General features: G+C 44.1%; 1 protein-coding gene across 1 annotated transcript in view; it reads left to right on the forward strand.

Moving 5' to 3' along the window:
- Positions 1–18,661, forward strand: part of mgat5 (alpha-1,6-mannosylglycoprotein 6-beta-N-acetylglucosaminyltransferase) — a 101,831-nt gene that overhangs the window by 75,216 nt on the left and 7,954 nt on the right. The window contains exons 11-14 of the mRNA XM_079734640.1: positions 2,733–2,866; positions 14,853–15,002; positions 17,353–17,499; positions 17,996–18,112. Coding sequence (XP_079590766.1) covers positions 2,733–2,866; positions 14,853–15,002; positions 17,353–17,499; positions 17,996–18,112 — 548 coding nt within the window. The remainder of the gene's footprint in view (positions 1–2,732; positions 2,867–14,852; positions 15,003–17,352; positions 17,500–17,995; positions 18,113–18,661) is intronic.

Raw genomic sequence — 18,661 nt, forward strand, 5'->3', positions numbered from 1 at the left:
GTATTGTCAAGAGTGCATTTAAGTGCTTTCAACGGGAAAGGTAAGCCCCAAAATGCTTTCTCAAAGAACAAACCACAGGTACTGAAAAAGGGGAAACACATTAGCGCGTGTGTTTGTGTGCCTTTGTGTGGTTAAATGTGTACAATCTCATTGTTGTCCTCGGCCTGGCAATGGCTTTCTATACATTTAGGACCGGGTCTACCCAACATAAACCAAGGTTGACCGAACCCACCCAAGATGGCTCGTTCTGTGAATCTCTGCCAAAACAACAGCAGCATGAGGCTCTGGCTGTAGTGAGGGGTATAACTTTAAACAAAAACATTATTTTGATAATTTCTTAACCCTTTTAAATTTTTTTATGAAAAAAATAACTTACAGCTTTAAATTAGTTTTTTTTTTGGTATTATTCTAGCCTCATAAAGCCCTCGTCTCAAAAAAAAACAACTTTTCATAAGGGCTACATGTTGGTTCTTGTCAAGCCAAGTAGTCACAGAAAAAAACCCAAACCCTTTGAAAGTAATCCTAGTTTGTGATCTTCAAGGGTTGTCATTGGATTTAACAACACAACTTCTGCAACCATCACATAACAATTGTGTTATTGCTGTATGCCGAGTTAATACCGACTGTGGTAAATCCATTGAAACACCAATTGCCTTCTTCAAATTACTTTGATGGGTGCTGTTATTGTTTTATTTTGTCCCAAATCAACATGCTGCCTTACTTAACAGTCGAGCACACTGGCCAGACACATTATCAAGTTGTTGTGCATCCAGCTTTGGCTTCCGTTGTGTTATTCTATAGCGAGGACCCCATACAGGGTATTAATATTGATCGGCCTCAGCAAGCGCCACGGTGTACGGTACAGCCTCTCCGTTGTGTTGAGTGTCGGCTTCTTGATTGAAGGCCGTGTCTCCAGATGAATAATTCACCTGAAACTAACCACTAGCGTGTGGCCTATGTGATTAAAGGCACTTGGTATGCTAACAGCACACCCCAGCTGTCCTCAGGGTCTAGAGGGCAGCGCCGGGACTCTTTGACAGGCCCATCAAAAACAGGCCAGTCGGCCCCCCACCGACGCAGTCGGTCTGAAGTCCTTTAGCTTGGTGGATCTGGATGGCTAGGCAGCCTTTTGTCTTTATCTTTATAGAGGCTCGGGGTCCACGATGAGCTGAGACAGCCGCCTGTTTGATGTCCGCCCTGCAGGACCCCGGATCGGGCTGACTTATTATTTGACTTTGAGAGTTCTACTTCTCGTGGCTTTTCTCTATGTCTCACCCCTTGTTCCCCTGTCGGAGTCGTGGGCGTCAGGCAGCGTTCTGAGGGGCGGGGGACATGAACTTGGCTCACTGAGGTAGAGGGTGCCAACATCAATGATGTACTGCTTCGCACTTTGGCACTGCACTGGGCCTGCTAGGCATTGACACTTTGGGATTATGGGATTATTCAACCTCACCAGCCCTGGTCCTCACAATAGTGCAGACAGCACTGTCTGGTCCTCTCCCTACCGACTGCCGGCAACAACCCTGTGTTCTTTGGCAAGGTCGTCACCTCGACCAGGACCGGTTCAATATTGACTCCGGCATAGCAGGATCCAAACATCTGCTGGCTAAGCAAATGCATCCACTGCCACCTTGTGTGTGTGTGTGTGTGTGTGTGTGTGTGTGTGTGTGTGTGTGTGTGTGTGTGTGTGTGTGTGTGTGTGTGTGTGTGTGTGTGTGTGTGTGAGCAGAACGCCTCCAAAGGCATCCTCCCTTGCCATTTGGAAAGAGAATCACCAAAAAGTCCTGGCGAGGGGGGCCTTCAGTGGGGGGAGGGGGTCTGAGAAGTGGAGACCTGCTGATGCCAATGTTAATGAGCCTCCGCAGACCTCTTCAGTGTGCAGCAGAGCGTCCTCCCTGTGTCAGTGGGGGCTTCTGCTTAACCCAGCTCTCTGTCTTTGTGTGTGTGTGTGGACATTTTGGATCGAACCCAGAACCTTTCATCTTAATCTAACCAAACACCCTAAACACTACCAGACTGTCCTGATGGTTGTGTGTTTTAGTGTGCTACCTTTTCATTTGTGTGTTTTAAATGAACTCTTCAAATCCTGGTAGGGATTACTTGCCTCTCCTCCTAGTGGAGGTGACAGTCAACGTAATCACCTCTCAGGTTGATATGCTCGGCGGTGGAGGGCAGTCGTTTACCATTCAGGGATGAACACATCTTTCCACATCATTACCTGAGGTGTTCTCCATGTGTTTAAACAGTTCCTATGAAGCTCTGCGTGCCCACTGATCCGCGCTGGTGGCTGACGGTCATGTATTCATTGGATAGAACAGCAATGACGATACACCTCAACATCTGTCCGTGGTCGCTAACTGACAAACCCCCTGAGTGTGGTGTTGGAGAACACTGATCAGGGCAACCTGCCCAGCTCTGAAACACAACCATTTAATGTTGGGTAGAACATCTCATGTTTAATGTTCAGTCGTTCAGGATAGTTTGGGTTGCCTACTTTGACCAACTCATCCAATATATCATTGAATGCAGAAATGGAGGGAGTGGGTTTATACAAGCTACAAGTTCAGCTTTTTGATGGGAAAGACTGCAATGACAGTGGCACCACTGCAATGGCAGTGGTGTCATGCCGAGTCTTTCAGATCATTTCTTTGTGTTCTTTCTTTATTCCTTTTCCTCTTTTGTTTTTCTTGTTATTATGATCAACATTAAGGTGTGTGTGTGTGTGTGTGTAGCCCACACCCCAGACAACAGCTTCCTGGGCTTCGTGGTGGAGCAGCACCTCAACGCCAGCGATATACGACACATCGACGACATCAAGCGGCAGAACCAGTCGCTGGTCTATGGAAAGGTGGACAACTTCTGGAAGGTACACACACAAACTGGCGCACACACTGGCACATACAAACTAGCATACACATACTGGCACACAAACATACTGACACACTGGCATACACACATAATGAAAAACACGCGCACACACACACGGGCACATACATACACACCAGTGGAGGCTTCTCCAGTGAGGAGAGGGAGAAAGATCCTCCCTAACATTGTTGAGAATAAAAAATTGAGATTGCCCAGACTACTGTAATGAATTAATGCTCTTAAATATGACAATACTTTAATGCCTTTGTATATGTAATGTTCGTTTCCCTTGGTAAAGGGACATTAGCACCCCCTATCGCCTGTTAAAAATAACTGTTTGAGGACGTTCCTCGCTCAGCCTCCATTGACTCCCATTCATTTCCCCGGCAGTGTTGGCGGCCGGTGAATAACATGGGGTTCAATGGGAGAGAGGAGGAAATTCCTCCTCTGAGTGGGTGTGACTAGCTAAGGGGTCTGAATCGCGCCAAAATCTATTCACGAATGGGCTGGAGCCCTGGCTGCGCTATGAACCAATAAGAAGGAGTACTGGCTGCGTTATGAACCAATAAGCAGAAGCCCTGGCTGCGCTATGAACCAATAAGCAGGAGCCCTGGCTGTGGAGCAGCCCGGAGGGAGGGGTTATCCCCTCAAGTCTAGGGGAGAACTACGATAACCAACGAACCCGCTCAGTCGTATGCCACATTTCCACCGAGTGTTGCGGTACTGTTCGTTGTGGTACAGAGCGGCTCTGTTCGCTTATATTGGCGTTTCAACCGAGCGGTGCCGTTCGGTGCGGCTTTGTTCGCTTATGTTGGCGAAAAATTTGGGCAAGGACCCGAAATAAACATGCTGAGCGCCGCGCTGTGCCTACCTATTTTTCGGCACTCCTCCGTTGGGTTACCAAGCCATTTGAAAGGGGGCCGAAAATGTGGAGCTACACACGTCGTAATTCTGAAATCACTTTTACAAGATCCAGTTTGGTATGACCAGGTCACTGATATCTTTGCAACACAAACAGCAAGGAGGATTGACTTGATCTATAAATTAAGTCTCTCAGTCTTATTTGGCTTAACACCATGGCCAACATTCTGAAACATCCATTGACATCCACATTTGCCTCAAACAATGTAAGGCTTACAGCCCATGTGAATAGTTGTGAAATAATGTTCTTGTTTTTCTTTAAATTGTTTATTACTCTGACCGTTCTGATTGATATTGTGGAAAGGATGTTAGTGAATTATTCAGAGCATGATGCATTTAAATGGCATCACTTTTGATCTTATGTCTTCATTTTTTTAACAATTGTAGCTAAAAATAAACATAGCCAAATTACAACCAATAGCTTCAGTCATTGAGGGCAAAAATAGGCCCAATGATTTTGAAGTTTTTATTTAGTTTTACAAGTCAAGAGTAGACCTGATTTGACTAATTGGCTTTGCATCCTTCCTTCTGCCCTTGTAGTCCAAGACATGCTGCCCACCAGTACAATGTTGCCAATAGTGGATTTGTATAAATTTTATTCACATAATTATCCCTCCCTGCTATTTTGTAGTTCACAAAAACACCCTGAAACAACTTGAGTCTTGCATACTTATGCCACCATACGCCACTAACAGTGCAAGCAGGCCAATGGCAACCAAGCGCGCAGTCCCTCCTCCCTCAATTTAAAAACCACAAGCCGCCACTGATACACACATACTGAAAAATACGCCTGCACACACATACACAGAGGCACATACATATATAAACTAGTGCTGTCAAAATTAACGGGTTAATTTTTTAGATTCATTTAAATTTTGTAACGCGCTAAAAAAAATTAACGCCGTTAACACAGTTTTGCCACTTCCTGTGACAGCTGACCCATAGCCTCTGTTCGCATGAGCAGCCAAACTACACCAAGCAAGCCGCCTGGTTAGAGCGCATTCGCTGGCGCAAAGATGGACAAAGACAGACTTTTACCTCCTAGAAGTCCAAAAAATTCAAAAAATTGCCCGACAGCTCATTTGAGAAATCTAAAGTAATTTGCACACTTTGCAAAGCCAAATTCAACTACCATTGAAGTAGTTCATCTTTAGCTGGCACCCATTGCAAGTACTTGTCAACCCCTGCAACCACAGTGCCTTGTGAGAGGTTGTTCTCGCTCTCTGGCCACATCGTTCAAAAGAAGCAAGCTTCTTTGTCCCCTGATAATGTAAACAGAATGGTATGCCTCAGTAACTGGCTGAGTGTAAAGAAGGACTAAGCCAAATTGTCTCTATGGAGTGAAAAATGTTCAACGTTCAGAACTTTCAGCAGTATCTTTTCTTGTTCTTTTTTTACTTTAACTCATGCACCTTTTTGAAATTCAACTGACATGAGTATGGAACACATTTTTGTTGTTAATATATTACTGGCCGTTCATAGAAGACATTATCGCCCTCTGCTCTTTAACATAGGCCTGGGTAGTTTTTATTTCTGTTTGTGCCACAGACATAAGAAAGATGCCTTTAAAGCTGAGTCAATGTTGATGATTTTTTTGAACATTTGTATTCACAGGAGAGAAATTGTATTCAAAGATGAAGGAAAGCTATAAAAATAGTATTTGAGGCTTCCTGTGACGTCATGACCGAAGCAGCAGCCTGATTTTTGAGCTCCTGAGGAGAACTTTTAGAAAATAGCCAAACATTTACTATATCTTTTATTTTCTGCACAAAATACTCACAACTACCAAACAAATTGGCCAACTTTCTCTAAAGAGACTAAAGATTCCTTAACAACAGTAGAATACGCGCTTGCCGAAGTAGCTGAAAGGATGACAAAATTGGAACGAGTGACTGAATACGAGCAGAGGCTGTGTGATGCAGAAGAAAAATCACAAAGAAATGAGTGAATCCTTCACTACATGCTACAAAGAGATGCTAGCCTGTGAGCAAAATATGATGACCTAGAGTCCAGGGCGAGACGGAACAACGTGCGCATGTATGGGGTGAGAGAAGATGAAAGTAACAAGGATATGCTGAGCTTCACAACCGATCTCATCTAATCCTCACTGACTCTGCCAGAAGAGTTGAACCTAAATGTAGTGAGAGCTCACCGATCACTGACCATGAAACCGAAAGATCCAGCTAGCCCCCCGAGGTCCATTATCGTCAGATTTCTGGACTACAGAATCAAAGAAACGGTAATCCAGGAGGCTTGGAAACAGCGCAGAGGAGTGCCATACAACGGACGGAAGATATTCTTCGACCAGGATTACACTTCAGATATCCAAAAGAAACGGAAGTAAGTAAGAGACGTCATGAAACAGCTCAAAGAGTAGAACATCAAAGCTCAATCGCCCTTCCCTGCCAAGCTGAAAATCTACCTGGATTCCGGAACGAAAACCTTCATGACCCTCGCAGACGCAGCCACAACACTCGGATAGTTGGATGTCCATGTTCGGCTCGACGAGCGGGAGAGGCTCCAGGCAAAACTAATGCAGAGAAACTGGTCTGGGGCTTCAGCCTCAAGCCGGGCGAATTTGATGACCAACGTGGATCTGCAGGGCAATCTCTATGCTGATTAAGGCCATTGTGAAACAAGCGAAATATCACAGAACTGTGAGTAGAGATATGATACAATGATAGGAACACGATATGATTTACTTTGCAATGAGCATATGTTTTGGCTAGTTTTATAATTTAAAGTTAAACAATAAGAGATTATGTTCTCCTCATTCGAGGGGCATTTTTCTTTCTCTATTTCTTAGTTTTGTTACAAGGCGACTTATCAGCGCAGGCTGTAGTTGCAATAGCACTGTGTGCACATCCCCAGAGAGACCAGTCACAACTCTCCGTCCTTTTTGAGACTGATTTTATGCTTGCGAGAACAGTCTGGTTTTTGGAAGTTTTTTTTGTTCTTGTTCAATTTGATTGTTCTTATCCTCCACAATTGTGGATGTTCTATGTAAGTAGTTTAATTAAGCAGTGACATAAGGTGCTCTATGATCGCGGGTATAGGTCTGCAGATGTAAAACTTATGTTAACTTTGATGGACAAAATCATGGGATACTTGTATTCACATGGATAAACTGACAATAGTGAGTTATAATGTCCATGGATTAAACCATCCTATCAAAAGGAAGAAAATACTCTCCCAGTTAAAAAAAATGCACTGCTCAATTGCTCTACTACAAGAGACCCATTTATCAGAGAGCGAGCACATCAAATTAAGAAGGGAATGGGTTAACCTAGTATATAGTGCATCAAATGGGAAAAAAAGAGGGGTGGCTATTTTAATCAACAGAAGTTTGGCCTTTAGTGCCGAGAAGGTGATACAGGATAAATCAGGAAGGTATGTCATGTTGACTGGGACCGCTGGGGGAACCGAGGTATCTATATTGAATATACAGTGGGGCAAAAAAGTATTTAATCAGCCACCAATTGTGCAAGTTCTCCCACTTAAAAAGATGAGAGAGGCCTGTAATTTTCATCATAGGTATACCTCAGCTATGAGAGACAATGAAAAAAAAAAATCTCGAAAATCACATTGTCTGATTTTTAAAGAATTTATTTGCAAATTATGGTGGAAAATAAGTATTTGGTCAATAACAAAAGGTCATCTCAATACTTTGTTACATGCCCTTTGTTGGCAATGACAGAGGTCAAACGTTTTCTGTAAGTCTTTAGAAGGTTTTCACACACTGCTGCTGGTATTTTGGCCCATTCCTCCATGCAGATTTCCTCTAGAGCAGTGATGTTTTTGGGCCTTCGCTGGGCAACACGGACTTTCAACTCCCTCCAAAGATTTTCTATGGGGTTGAGATCTGGAGACTGGCTAGGCCACTCCAGGACCTTGAAATGCTTCTTACGAAGCCACTCCTTCGTTGCCCGGGCGGTGTGTTTGGGGTCATTGTCATGCTGAAAGACCCAGCCACGTTTCATCTTCCGTGCCCTTGCTGATGGAAGGAGGTTTTCACTCAAAATCTCACGATACATGGCCCCATTCAGGATTTGAGTCCCTGGCGCCGTAGTGTGTTAGTGATGGTAGCCTTTGTTACTTTGGTCCCAGCTCTCTGGAGGTCATTCACTAGGTCCCCCCGTGTGGTTCTGGGATTTTTGTTCAGCGTTCTTGTGATCATTTTGACCCCACAGGGTGAGATCTTGCGTGGAGCCCCAGATCGAGGGAGATTATCAGTGGTCTTGTACGTATTCCATTTCCTAATAATTGCTCCCACAGTTGATTTCTTCACACCAAGCTGCTTACCTATTGCAGATTCAGACTTCCCAGCCTGGTGCAGGTCTACAATTGTGTTTCTGGTGTCCTTTTACAGCTCTTTGGTCTTGGCCATAGTGGAGTTTGGAGTGTGACTGTTTGAGGTTGTGGACAGGTGTCTTTTATACTGATAAGGAGTTCAAACAGGTGCCATTAATACAGGTCACGAGTGGAGGACAGAGGAGCCTCTTAAAGAAGAAGTTACAGGTCTGTGACAGCCAGAAATCTTGCTGGTTTGTAGGTGACCAAATACTTCTTTTCCACCATAATTTGCAAATAAATTCTTAAAAAATCAGACAATGTGATTTTCTGGATTTTTTTTTTTCATTTTGTCTCTCATAGCTGAGGTTTACCTATGATGAAAATTACAGGCCTCTCTCGTCTTTTTAAGTGGGAGAACTTGCACAATTGGTGGCTGACTAAATACTTTTTTGCCCCACTGTATATGCTCCAAACAAGTTTGACCCAATGTTCTTTAGAGAAATAGCGAACATTATTGCAGGCAATTTAACTGGGATACTAATAATAGGAGGGGACTTCAATGCAGTGCAGGATGGGAAAATTGATAAGATACCCATTGAGAAGGGATCTCAGTGCCCCAAAACAAAAACATTAAATAACTTTGTGTCAGAAATGGCTCTTGCAGACCCATGGAGAACCAGAAACCCAAAAGGGAAGGATTTCGGTTTTTTCTCTAAGGTACACAATAGCTACTCAAGGATTTACTTTTTCTGTCTCCACCAACAATACATGTATAAAGTAATGGAATGTTTCATTGAACCTATAACTCATGTAATAACCTGTAATGAGTGATCACGCACCCATTATGCTGAAGGTAGATCTGGGTTTGCATTCTTCTTTGAGATACTGGAGGCTAAATATATCACTGCTGAATAAGTCAGAAACAGAATATTTAAGTAAAACTCTAAAGGAATATTTTGAGATCAATGATAATGGCAAAGTTAATCCTTCAATTTTGTGGGAGGGGGCAAAAGCGGTTATGAGAGGAAAAATCATACAGATATCATCAAAAATAAAGAGACAGCATCTCAAAGAACAATTAAACCTGGAAAACAAAAATAAAGCTCCAAGAGACACAAAATCACAAGAACAAGTAACATTGCTACAGAACTTAAGAAGGCAAGAAAAGCCTCGGACAAACTCTTGTCGTATAAAGCGGAAGGGGCTTTAAGATTTTCCAGACAGAGATATTACGAGATGGGGAATAGAGCTAGCCACCTTCTAGCCTTCCAACTACTTAAAGCTCAAGCCAAGCGTACTGTCCCCAAAATTTGTCACCCTACACTGAACAAAACAGTGTCAGTATCAGCAGAGAATACTGATACCTTCCTCACTGATTTAAACCTCCACACATTACCAGAAGAAGCATCAAAACAGATGATAGCACCAATTACGGAAACAGAAATAAGAGATGCAATAAATAGATTAAAAGCCACAAGTCTCCAGGAGTCGATGAGTTTCCTGGAGAATTATATAAATGCTTCATAAATGACGTAGCGCCCATACTAACTAAGGTGTTTAGATACTCCCTCTCCGAGAACAACCCTCCTCTCAGGCCATTATATCTGTGATACATAAAGAAGGGAAGAACCCAACACTCTGTGAAGGGTACAGGCCTGTAAGTTTGTTATGTAACGACCAGAAACTACTGACAAGGATTTTAGCACATAGTGTTCAAAAACATATTAATACTTTGATAAACCCAGACCAAACTGGATTCATTCCCAATAGGCTGGGTGCTAACAATGTAAGAAGAACCCTAAACATCATTACTTGCGCTAAAAGAAACAAGCAAACATCAATGTTAATAAGCATTGATGCACAGAAAGCGTTTGATACCGTGAATTGGGAATTTCTATACAAAACATTATCTGCAATGGGATTTCACCCAAAATTAATAGATTGTGTCAGAATTATTTACAGAAATCCAAAATCACGTATTAGGGTAAATGGATACTGTTCTGGGTTCTTTGACTCACAGAGGAGTCAGACAAGGGGACTGTCTTTGCCCCCTGCTGTTCGCTTTAAATATTGAACCCTTGGCAGCGTCTATAAGACAGAATGAGGAAATAAAAGGCATAAAAGACATGGGAAACTGGGAGCATAAGATATCTCTTTATGCCGATGATATCCTGACCTATGTAAGTGACCCAGTCCTCTCGGTCCCTGCACTGATAGACACCATAAAGAAATATGGAGAGCTCACTGGTTATCAAATCAACCAATCAAAATCAGAGGCAATGATGTTAGTTGGACATTGGCCAAATCAATTGTCAGGAAGGCTTGATTTTCACTTGTCCCAAGGATTTAGATACTTGGGAATTATTATAACAACAGACTTATCACAATTGTTTAAAGCCAACTATGGGAAATTGATGGGACACTTAAAAGGGGACCTTACAAGATGGGAAATCCTACCACTATACCTGATAGGAAGAATAGAAACTAAGAATGAACATTTCACTAAGGTTGCTATTTCTCTTCCAATCACTACCTATCTATGTTCCTGCCTGCACCTTTTCTATATTAGATAAATGGCTGTCCAGGTTTATTTGGCAAGGCAAACGACCCAGACACATTGGGTAACTGAAGACACTGACACTATATGGGTGGGAATGGAGAAGAGTGAGTGCCCAAATTTGCCCTTAGATTCAATACCATTCTTAAACCAAGACAAATGGGGGAAAAAGAAAATTACTTGTGTATGGAGCAAGAACACCTTAAAAATATGGTCATCGTGAGGAAAAAGCTACAACATCCCATGACCATTTCCAGAGCTATAATGATAGCAAACAACTGTGAGTTCTCTCCAGCTTGGTTGGATAAAGGATTCCTGAAATTGAAGGAAAGAGGTTTAGTGGTTTTGGACCAGCTGTTTAATAGAGCAGTCCTAAAATCATTTGAACAGCTCGAAGAGGAATATGATTTACCAAACCAAGACTTCTATAGGTACTTACAAATTAGACACTATTTTCAAAGTACGTTCCATTTTGGAACGTACAACAGCATTATTACAACTGAAAATAGATATATTTCTAAATAGTTGGTCATCCATTGCCCTACATTTTGATTTGATTTGAGATGCCGATGTTTTTATTTTATTGTTATTAGTGTTGCTGTTATTATTGTTATTATTGCTGTTGTGGTCGTTGTTATTGTCATGATGATAATGATAATGGTGACAATGTTTTCACATTTACAGAAAATTGTGAGATTAATTAGTAATTTTTTAATCTATTGGCAGCACTAATATAAACACATACTGATAAACACTAATATACTGATAAACACAGACCCTAGCACAAAATCAAGTTTCACATTACTGTACAGCACGGTGCGGCAGAACACCCACTCAGGACACCCAGACAAAAGAGAGACGGGGAACACAAACAAAAGGTCAAACACGCCGGCCGGGAAACAAAAACTGTGTTTCTTGAAACGAGCGTGCGCCGGAGCGACCAAGAGGGAAATGCCAGCCGCCTCTTGCTCTGCTGCCATGGTTACCATGGTCTTTCCCCCCCCCAGCCCTGTCGCTGTCAGATCTAAGATTAAATCAGACGGCTGTCACATTTGAACGCCTCTCACAGCCCTACCAGGTGGATCTCGGTGCCATGTTTGACGAACTGGTGAATGTGGAAGCACCTCGGGTCTTTCTCAATACACATATCCACCAAGGAAACGCATTGAATGCTGTTAGTTAATGTTTAGCCATTTATCACTTAACCACTAACAGCTGACCTTGATAGAAGTTTTGGATATCATTATGGTCCTGGTAGGGGTGAGTGGCACCTTGCTTCAGACTCTGACGTTATGACGTATGAGGACCCCGATATCAACGATCACCTCCCTTCCTCCCTCCCTCCCTCTCTCTCCTCCCTCACCTCTCCTCTCCCTCCTTCCCTCCTCCCACTCTCTCTTCCTCCCTGACCTCCCCTCTTCACTCTCCTCTCCCTCTCCTCTCCGTCCTCCTAAATCACCTCCCTTCCTCCCACCCTCCCTCCCTCCTCCCTCACCTCAACCCCTCCTCTCTCTCCTCTCCTTCCTCCTCACTCACCTCCCGTCCTCCCTCTCCTCTTGCACTTTTCTTCGGATTTTCTCTGTCCCTGTCTCTCTCTATGTGTGTGTCTCTGTTTCGTCTCTCCTCCAACCATTATCCCTCTCGTACCCCGCCCCCCCTTTTTTCTGGTTCTCTGATACAAAGACGTGTACATCAGAGCGATTCCGCTGGAAATTTCTGTCATCGCATACGTGAGAAAGTACAGACACAATATAGAAGGTGATGCGTCATGCAGAGCAGCTTACGAACCATTTCAGGAAACAACGGCAAACAGGAAGTTGTGTTGACAACTGTGGGTGAAAGTTTATGGTTGTGTAAATGGAAGCTAATTGTATGTGTTGTAAGTTTTATGTCATTGAGGCGACGTCTCTAAGGAAACTGATGCACTTTGGTTTTTCATTGTTTGGACTTATCTATCTCTTTCGGCCAATCCTTGCAAGCACTTGAGCACACACACACAGACACACACACACACACAAACACACACACACGTGCATGTGTCAACTTGTCAGGTTCTCAAGTCAAGTCCCAGAGCATGAGGATTAGTGGACCAGTGATTTCACCTTCTAATTAGGACTGCCCTCCGCTAAAGTCCCTGACAGGATCGCACGCTCTGAAAGAGGACACTGACACACGCACGCACGCACACACACACACACACACACACACACACACACACACACACACACACACACCCTTAATCATAGGTACAGTCTCAAAGGGCTAACAGACCATGAAAGGCCATTTTAGGCATATTTCATTGGTGCAGAGGCCGCTTTCCTGTTCCCCATGAATGTTTATCAGAACATCCAATAGCGGCGTGTTTCAGTCAGTTAAGAGGGCTTCCATGTTCCCTCACCCCTACATCTATCATTATGGAGGAAGTGGGAGGCCCTGCTTTGATCTTTACTTTCTCTTTAAAAAAAAACTTTACGACACCAAACCAAGACGTTGAGGTCGGGCCCAGACCTTACCTTTTATGCTAATGCACCGTCTTCACCAGGAGTGGTAACAAAAACGACATTAAGGTCAGGAGAAATGAAACTCTGTGGTGAGCGTCCTCCTTATCCAGCTTGTCCCTGTTTTTATATAGCTTTTTAGACACAGGCACTCACACCTTCAAAACTGGTGTTACTGTTGTAAATATTGAAGCATGATATTGAAGCATTAACGTTTAGTTTTACTCCATAAAAGAAGGAATGTTTTTGACATTTCCGAGAAAAGCGAAGTGTAGCTTTCTGGCTTACTCAGACCTAGTAAACAATAGCGTATACATCTCAGTTTCAATTCTAGCTCAAGGTGGAAATATTGGAAGAATATCTTACTGGTAAGGTGTATGACATCAGCCAGAGTATGGATCAGAATAAACTCATTGGATCAGAGGGGGGGATACGCAGTCTATTGGTCGCCACTTGATGAAGTTGCAGGCCCAGTTCTGTGTGAAACATGTCCGTAGGCAAATTACACCAATCATCTTTGCCTAGTCCGATGTGCTTCCAATCTAAATCTAAAGGGGAAGTTGATAATAACTAATATGTCTCAGGTTTTCTGATGGAATCGTTTGCCTTTGAAGTTTAAGATGATTAATATTTATTCTATGATTCATGGCTGTATAATTCATTGAACTCGAGACTCTGCCCGCTAAGTTACAGATTTTATTGGTACAGTTTTAATTCAAGCCCAACGCAATCCCAATAGAGACCAATCTATGGTGCTGGGTTCACAGCCTGATTTATAGAAACAGGAATCATTCCTTTAAAAACAGTCCATAAAGTGTCCTGAGGCAGGACAGAAAGTGAACTGGCTAAAGTGTCCTGAGGCAGGACAGGAAGTGAACTGGCTAAAGTGTCCTGAGGTAGGACAGGAAGTGTACTGGCGAAAGTGTCCTGAGGCAGGACAGGAAGTGAACTGGCCAAAGTGTCCTGATCCAGGACAGGAAGTGAACTGGCTAAAGTGTCCTGAGGAATAGGAAATGAACTGGACAAAGTGATAAAATCCGTCCTAGGGACCTCAGCCTGCCTGTAACACGGTCCTTTAGCAGGTAGCAGAACCGTCATCCTCTCTTGATTCACATGTATCCTAGTCGCACAATTCAGACTTTAGATTACTTTTTTAAGTTTTATGGCAGAGGAGCTCAAATTTGGTTGACGGGGCGTGTTGACATATCATGTTGCTGGAGGCGGGCCTCTGTGACTCCGTAATTGCCGAACACAGCTCAGCAATTCGTAGTAGACTAACAAAATGTCTGTAAGGGTTTCAACACTGTAGACTGGAAATTGTAGAAATACAATTATGAACATATACATGGGGATATGTGAATGATGTCCCTTCTACGACATGGTGTCAAGGAGGTGTAGATAATATGAACTTTGTCAGGGCCGAACCACGGAACCATTGTAATTTAAAGATGATGATGATAAATCTTTGTAGAATAATAATTAAACTGCAAAACGTTTAGAAAATATTAACATTAAAATAGAAGTATAGATGTAGATGTAAAAATAAGTGGAAACATTATGAATAGTTGAGGTACATAATCGAAAGTTTACTCTACATTATTGAGACACAAATATTCCTTACCTACTGAATCTCTGCTGAAGGAGCTGCCTCCATAGGGTCCATCAGGACAACCACACAGCATGCTAAACCAAGTCTTTTCCCCATCGGTCTGCCTCAGGACAAGAAGAAGTACCTGGACCTCATCCACAGCTACATGGAGGTGCACGGCACCGTGCACGGCACCAGTACCGTCCACCTGCCCAGCTACGTCAAGAACCACGGCATCCTGAGCGGCCGAGACCTGCAGTTCCTCCTCAGGGAGTCCAAGGTGAGACCCCAAATTTTGGGATTTAGCCGATGCATTTAGCAGACGCATTTAGCATAAGCATTTAGCAGAAGCATTTAGCCGACGCATTTAGCAGACGCATATATCCAAAGGGACTTCGAGGTTTGCATACAATCAAAATATTGGTGATATTTATGGTGGTATCTTTTCTGGTTGATTGATTTTTGACCACTAGGGAGTAGAAAACGCCCGTTTACTTGACCACTTTTATTTGACAGCAGGAAGGCGAACTTCGGTCATCAGCAGTGTTAGTTTTGTGTGAATTATAAAGGTGGATTCCATAGTTCCCCGACCCAGCGTTAACCAAGATGAAACAAAGACAACACCCATTTAACCCAGAGAACGATCCTCAACAGCTTTTAATGCTCATCTCATGAGAGGTATTTAGAGCTAGCTTATTTTGTTATTATTATTTGATTAGATTCTTTGATTTGATTCAATGGCCTTGAATGCGATCGCATTCCCACAACAGAAAGGGCCCTCTCTCTGTCAAGACACACACGCTCCCGCTTGGATGTGTAGGGGGTGATGCGGGGGAGGAAAAGACAGGGAGAGAAGGAATGATAGAGAGAAATAGGCAGGGATTGGTGGATGAGTAGAATAGCAGATACTAACTAATGTAGCGTTTCTTTTGGTCCAGTAGCACCTATTAGATTGCGTAACGTCACCTAGCATTTGCTTTAATTCAAAGCGTTTCCTTAGCTTGCCGTGAACATAAAGCACACAGAAAATCAAAAGTCTGCTTCTAGTAATAGTTTAATGTTGTGGTCGCATGACTGTATTCTTCTCCAGCCAACTGCTTAGGGGAAGTCGAGTGGAACAATCATGCCAATACAATACTCGAGAGAACCAGAGATGTTGTTTACGGAATAGAGAAAGGGACATTTATTTACTAAACTAACCAGACACAACAACAGGTTTGTTTTTTCTGCTCAAGCTTGATGTACTAAGACGCTATTTGTTTTTGCGGTTGGTGTTCTCATCTCATGTGCTTTGAAAGGATTTAGTGATGTGATGGGTTTAAGAGTTCTGATCAGAGGTGAGGTGTCAATAGGGAAGTGAACCAGCTGCAAAGTGATCGTCTCCGTCAAACTCGAATGTCTGGTTAAAGCAGAACTCATTCCAGTGCACCTGAAAAACAGGAAACACCAGCACTACTGGAGGGAAGTTATAGTCTGCAAACCGAGGTATTAAAATGCTAATTCTAACTGGTTTATCTATTCACACACATGCTACTCCTGTGTTGTGCGTATTACAGTACGTGTTCCACAGTCCAACAGTTGGTCTGGTGTCAGGCCATCATCGGCTGCATTCAATGTGTTTCGGGGAGTAAGACTGCAGACAATAGCGAGGAACGCAGAGAATCTCTCTCTCTCGCTCCCCTTCTCTCCAGCTCTTTCATTCTGTCTTTCTCTCTCGCTCCTATTCTCTCTCTTTTTCATTCTGTCTCTCTCTCTCTAACTCCCCTTCTCTCTCTCTCTCTTTCCTTCTGTCTCTATCTCAATCCCCTTTTCTCTTTCTATCATTCTGTCTCTCTCGCTCCCCTTCTCTCTCTCTCTTTCATTCGGTCTCTCTCTCTCTCGCTCCCCTTCTCTCTCTCTCTTTCATTCTGTCTGTCTCTCTCCCTCGTCATTCTCACTGACTGCCTCTCATTCTGCGGAGGAGTGTACACACAGGGCCTCAATGGTGCTTTGCTGCCCCCTGTGGGCACGTTGAGGACATACCGCTTTCCTCACATTGTATATTGTATTTGACTGGCTCCCTCAATGATGTGTGTGTAGGTGTATAATAAAACAGTGTGTGCTCATTTTTGTGCATGTTTAACGGGAAGAGCCTGAGCGGCATGAATGGTGTAAGTGTTGTGCAGTGTATGTGTGTATGTTTGTTTCTTTGCATGGTTTCCAATCATCGCTTGCAGGGTGCTTGAGGGTGCGTCTGTCTGTCTGTCTGTCTGTCTGTCTGTCTGTCTGTCTAGGCAAAAAAACACTCTTTTTATCCTATAGTTCACTCTGTCGCACGCACACCAACTCCTGGTCGAGCTGACGCCTGCCACAGCACACAGGGCTTACACGTTACCTTCAATTATTCACTCCTTAAACACACCCATGTGTGGGTGTTTCTTATTGACTGCAGCTGTGTTTTGCCTCGGTAGAGATGTATATTGTGGTGATCCTGTTGGACATGAGCCATCGCTTCTGCATTTAACAGCGTTACCTGACTATCATGTTCTCAAAACCTTTGACCATGGTCCTCGCTGCTACACTACTGTGTCTTTGTACTTTGACTTTCAATTCAATGTGCATGCATAAAGTGTCTCTCTCTCTCCATCCAGCTGTTTGTGGGCCTGTCTTTCCCCTACGAAGGCCCCGCCCCCCTGGAGGCCATAGCAAATGGTTGTGCGTTCCTCAACCCCAAGTTCACCCCTCCCAAGAGCAGCAAGAACGCAGACTTCTTCAAGGGAAAGCCCACTATGAGAGAGGTGAGGAGGTGGGGGTCTAAGAGTAGGAGGTGGGGGAGGATGAGGTTGGAGCGGGGGGGGAGGAGGAATGAGGAAGGGTTTGGGTATGCTGTTCAGACGTGTTTGCTAGATTAAACTGCTGGTGATAGGTGTGTGTGTTCTCTTAAACAACCAGAAATTGAATCTCTATCCTTATCCTTACCGCTCTGTCCTCCTCCCATCTCCCTCATATTCTCCTCTCTCACTTCTCCTCCTCCTCTCTCCTGCTCCTCCTCTCACTCCTCCTCCTTCCCCTTCTCCTCCTCCTCACCCCCTTCTCCTCCTCTAATTCCTCCCCCCCTCCTCCTCCTTCTCTCTTCTCCTCCACCTCCTTTCTCCTCCCTTTCTTCCTCTCTTCCGCCTCCTCCTCCTCTCTTCTCCCTCCTCCTCTACCTCTTCCTCTTCATCTTCCTCCTCTCTCTTCCTCCCGCTCTTCCGCTCTCCTCTTCCTCTCTCCTCCTCCACCTCCTCCTCCCAGCTCACCTCCCAGCACCCCTATGCGGAGGTGTACATTGGGCCCCCCCACGTCTGGACGGTGGATATCGAGAAACCCGCCGAGGTGGAGCAGGCCATCCGCACCATCCTCAGCCAGAAGGTAACCATAACGACGGGGAAGAAGTGGGCAGAGAGACGGGAGCATGAGAGGAGAGGAACATAACAGCTGAGGGGAAAGTGGATGTGCTTTGGCAATTAGCATGGACCATTTAAAGAGAGGATAAGGGAGCATGAGAGAGGATAAGAGCAGGAGAGAGGAGAAGGGAGCAGGAGAAAGAGCTGAATCAGTGGCTGGGCTGGGCAGCAGTTAAAGGTGAAGGTGAGTGAGTGGGGATCAAAAGGAACAGCGGGTGATGGTGTTGATGTGTGTAAAGCGATGGTGGGGCAAAGTAACTGAGCTGGGTAGGGGAGAGGGAGGGATGGAGGGGTGGGGGTGGTGATGACAACAATGGGGTCCGTTCACCGAACCACCACTCATATGCTCTGAAAGGCACAGCGGACTGCTGCCGGTCTGGTCACGCTCACACACGCACACTCACACTCACATGTGGATGGACAACACAATGGCCTTTGTTGTTGCAGTGTGTTCTGTTTAGTTTATACTGCTGGCTTGTATTGAAACTGCTTTAAATTCCCATCCAATGTGTTC

The sequence above is a fragment of the Pollachius pollachius genome, assembly GCF_949987615.1.
Source record: "Pollachius pollachius genome assembly, chromosome: 4".
Lineage (NCBI taxonomy): Eukaryota > Metazoa > Chordata > Actinopteri > Gadiformes > Gadidae > Pollachius > Pollachius pollachius.